The sequence below is a fragment of the Gambusia affinis genome, linkage group LG07, assembly GCF_019740435.1.
Source record: "Gambusia affinis linkage group LG07, SWU_Gaff_1.0, whole genome shotgun sequence".
NCBI classification, from domain to species: domain Eukaryota; kingdom Metazoa; phylum Chordata; class Actinopteri; order Cyprinodontiformes; family Poeciliidae; genus Gambusia; species Gambusia affinis.
Genome location: NC_057874.1, coordinates 23123897 through 23126660, shown reverse-complemented (window position 1 = coordinate 23126660; position 2764 = coordinate 23123897). Strand labels below are relative to the sequence as shown.

General features: G+C 34.1%; 1 protein-coding gene across 1 annotated transcript; it reads right to left on the bottom strand.

The window, feature by feature from the left end:
• Positions 1 to 216: 216 nt before the first annotated feature.
• LOC122834075 (cytochrome c oxidase subunit 6C-1) lies at positions 217 to 2711 on the bottom strand. The gene is made up of 4 exons (XM_044122191.1): positions 2612 to 2711; positions 1618 to 1732; positions 449 to 581; positions 217 to 334 (listed from the first exon to the last, which is right to left on the bottom strand). Exons 2-3 carry the CDS (start codon positions 1720 to 1722, stop codon positions 456 to 458), a joined length of 231 nt encoding a protein of 76 aa, XP_043978126.1. The 5' UTR covers positions 1723 to 1732; positions 2612 to 2711; the 3' UTR covers positions 217 to 334; positions 449 to 455.
• Positions 2712 to 2764: the final 53 nt, after the last annotated feature.

Below are 2764 nucleotides of genomic sequence, written 5' to 3'. Positions count from 1 at the left end.
AGGAAAGCGAAGGCGGCGCAAACAAAGAGTGCAATGCAGAGTTTCAACAGCAGGGGGAAACAATTGCACATAAAACATTTACATTTAGAGCTCCAGCTTAGCTATACAAATATTATGCATAGTAATGCAAATACTACATAATAAATACGTAATCTTGGCAGCACTTTGATCTGTGAAAATATTTAGTTTTTCAATAAGTAAAGCACAGAGACAGCATTTCATTAATAGAATAGTTTATTTTGAGGAACAAACAGCAGAACAGTGTTCATATGTAATCAGTAAGCATCAAAGGGAAACCATCTTCCGGCCAGGAATGAATGACAGGTTGGTGAAGCTGGAAGAAGGATATGCACAACTATTAGATATAGCTAGTTTCAATTATGAGAATTTTGTACCAGCATATTGATTGTGGTACAAGGCATAAAATCTTTTCAATATTAAGACTCACATTTGTATTAACCTTTAGAAGGACGCACACTCTCGAAGATCCCCGCTTCTCTCATGGCGTTGAACTCTTTGACAGAATCATACTGCTTGTAGAAATTAGCATATGCCCGCTTTCTGGGCTCAGTCACTGTAAACTGTAGAAAGCAGAGAATTTCACATTTGTTTCTATATAATTTAATCTGGGAAATAAACCCTGAGAACTGGTAGGTAAAGTGCAGGATTTAGGCTAAACATCTGCTAAAATAAGACATTTGTTGGGCAGAAAATACAATGCACAATTTAATTCCACATGTAAGGCCTAAACTTCTATATGAATAACATTTTGCAGAGCAAACACATGCAAAATAACTTTGCTAAATGCTTTGCAAGTTGTAACATTTTCTTTTGTTGCAAGTCTAATTTTGAGATTTAAAACTACAAAGTCTATGGGCTTACAGACGTAAAACTGTGACAATGTGTCCAACACAAAGGCTCCATCAAACTGCTCCCTACTGAGCCAAAAGAAAAAGATCACATTGCACAGACAGCAAACTTGTACTGCTACCACTCAACTGCCAAGTCCCATGGACACAAATAACGAGTTTTATGCTCATAGTAAATCTACAAACATTTCCATATATTAAGGGGTTAAGAACCTGCTTAAATAAGACAATGATGGTAGAAAGATCTACTGGGTTATTTGTACTGTTATTTTTCTGCTTTAAACATGTTATATCTAATGATTTTCAATTAAAGATGTTTAAAACTGTAAGTTATTGCTGCTGATTATTCCCACTCTTTGTTTCTAAAAATTATTTGTAATAATTTTTATAAATTATTAAATTTATGTAGTTGAAACAGACACATTCTCATGCACATAAAGATTTTTTTTTAATGAATGAAAATTTGATTTTAGTTTTAAAACATGAAACAACCTTTATTATGTTTAGCAAATGTTAACTTATAATTGAATGCTTTATAAATCTTTTGAGTTTATATGCTTTTATGATTCCAGGAAAACAAACATTTTGGTTTGGTTTTTGTGTAGGGCTTAAACTCACCAAATATATAGACATATTTGTCTTCTTTTAAGAGACGCTGTATGTGCATATGGAACATTTTGAATAGTTTTTATTATAGTTTGTATTATGGTACTAGTCAAAGTTGAGTTGTACATGTCCCCGTTCTCACCTTGTACATCAGAGCTAATGATATTGCAACTCCAAACGCCATGGGCAGATGGATTCTGAGGCGCTTCCCCAACAAGCCCCTCATTACCGGCTTTGGCAGCGACATGTTTAACCAGCTGGAAGAAAGAAAAAACAAACACAGAAAGTAACATGTCAACTTTACAAACCGACATAGTATGCCTTCTTTTTCTAATAACATGGTTCATATAAATACATATTTATAAATAATCATCTGATATTTTATAGGTACACATACACACACAACACAGGATGATAATGTTTAGGTATTGGTAAAAAAAAGTAATGTCACACACTACTTGGAATGAGCGCCCCATAATTCATGATTTAGTAATTTATTTGTGCAACTGAATATTGACCTTGGATGAGAAATTATCTTTATAAAAACGAGGTGATTATCAAATATGTTAACTTTAGGCAAATCGCCATTATGCACAGTTGCTATGTCAGGTCAGCACTCTTAATACGTCAACTGACATCTAGAACGCCGTCTTTAAACTAGAAATTAACATAATTTTCAACAAGTATATTGAGCAAATTACTCAAAAATAAAAACTATACAACCGCTGCATTCAAATTACTTAAAAATATAATGAAACTCATCAGATCTGAGTGAGACGCTGAGTCGTGTTAATAGTTGCTTGCGGAGAAACAATGACTTTGCCCACTATGATCAATCCAAGCCCATGTTATTAGGAAAATGTCTATATGCATGTATAAACATCAAGTAAGCAAATGAACACTGTTATTTTATTTTCAAAGCACTTTCTGGTTAGCACTTAGCTGATGGGAGATAAGCTAATGTTAGCTAGGTCAAAATAAGCTAACGGCTAACTCAACCGCGTCAAGGAGGAAAGAGCAGCTAAAATAAATTAAAGCCTGAACAATCTTTACGTTAGGCCTCGTTGTTAAGGGCAATTTAATGTAAACTCCAAACAAAGAAAAGTATTTAATAAACAAATTTTTGAGATACTCACAGTTAGCCAGACGACCTTCAGAGAAACCGCTAACACACCAGAGTGGCGTTTTACTCTATAAGGAAGAGTCTCTACCGGTGCCGCGAGAGAACAGAAAGTAGTAAAGTAAAAAGGCAAAGTGAGCTACCATTAGTATAATATATTATACTATTC

Excerpts from the sequence above, each read along its gene's own strand:
- LOC122834075 (XM_044122191.1), bottom strand. The coding sequence starts at position 1,722 with ATGTCGCTGCCAAAGCCGGTAATGAGGGGCTTGTTGGGGAAGCGCCTC. Across the intron at positions 582-1,617 it reads CATTAGCTCTGATGTACAAG|TTTACAGTGACTGAGCCCAG; the intron begins GTGAGAACGGGG and ends TGCTTTCTACAG.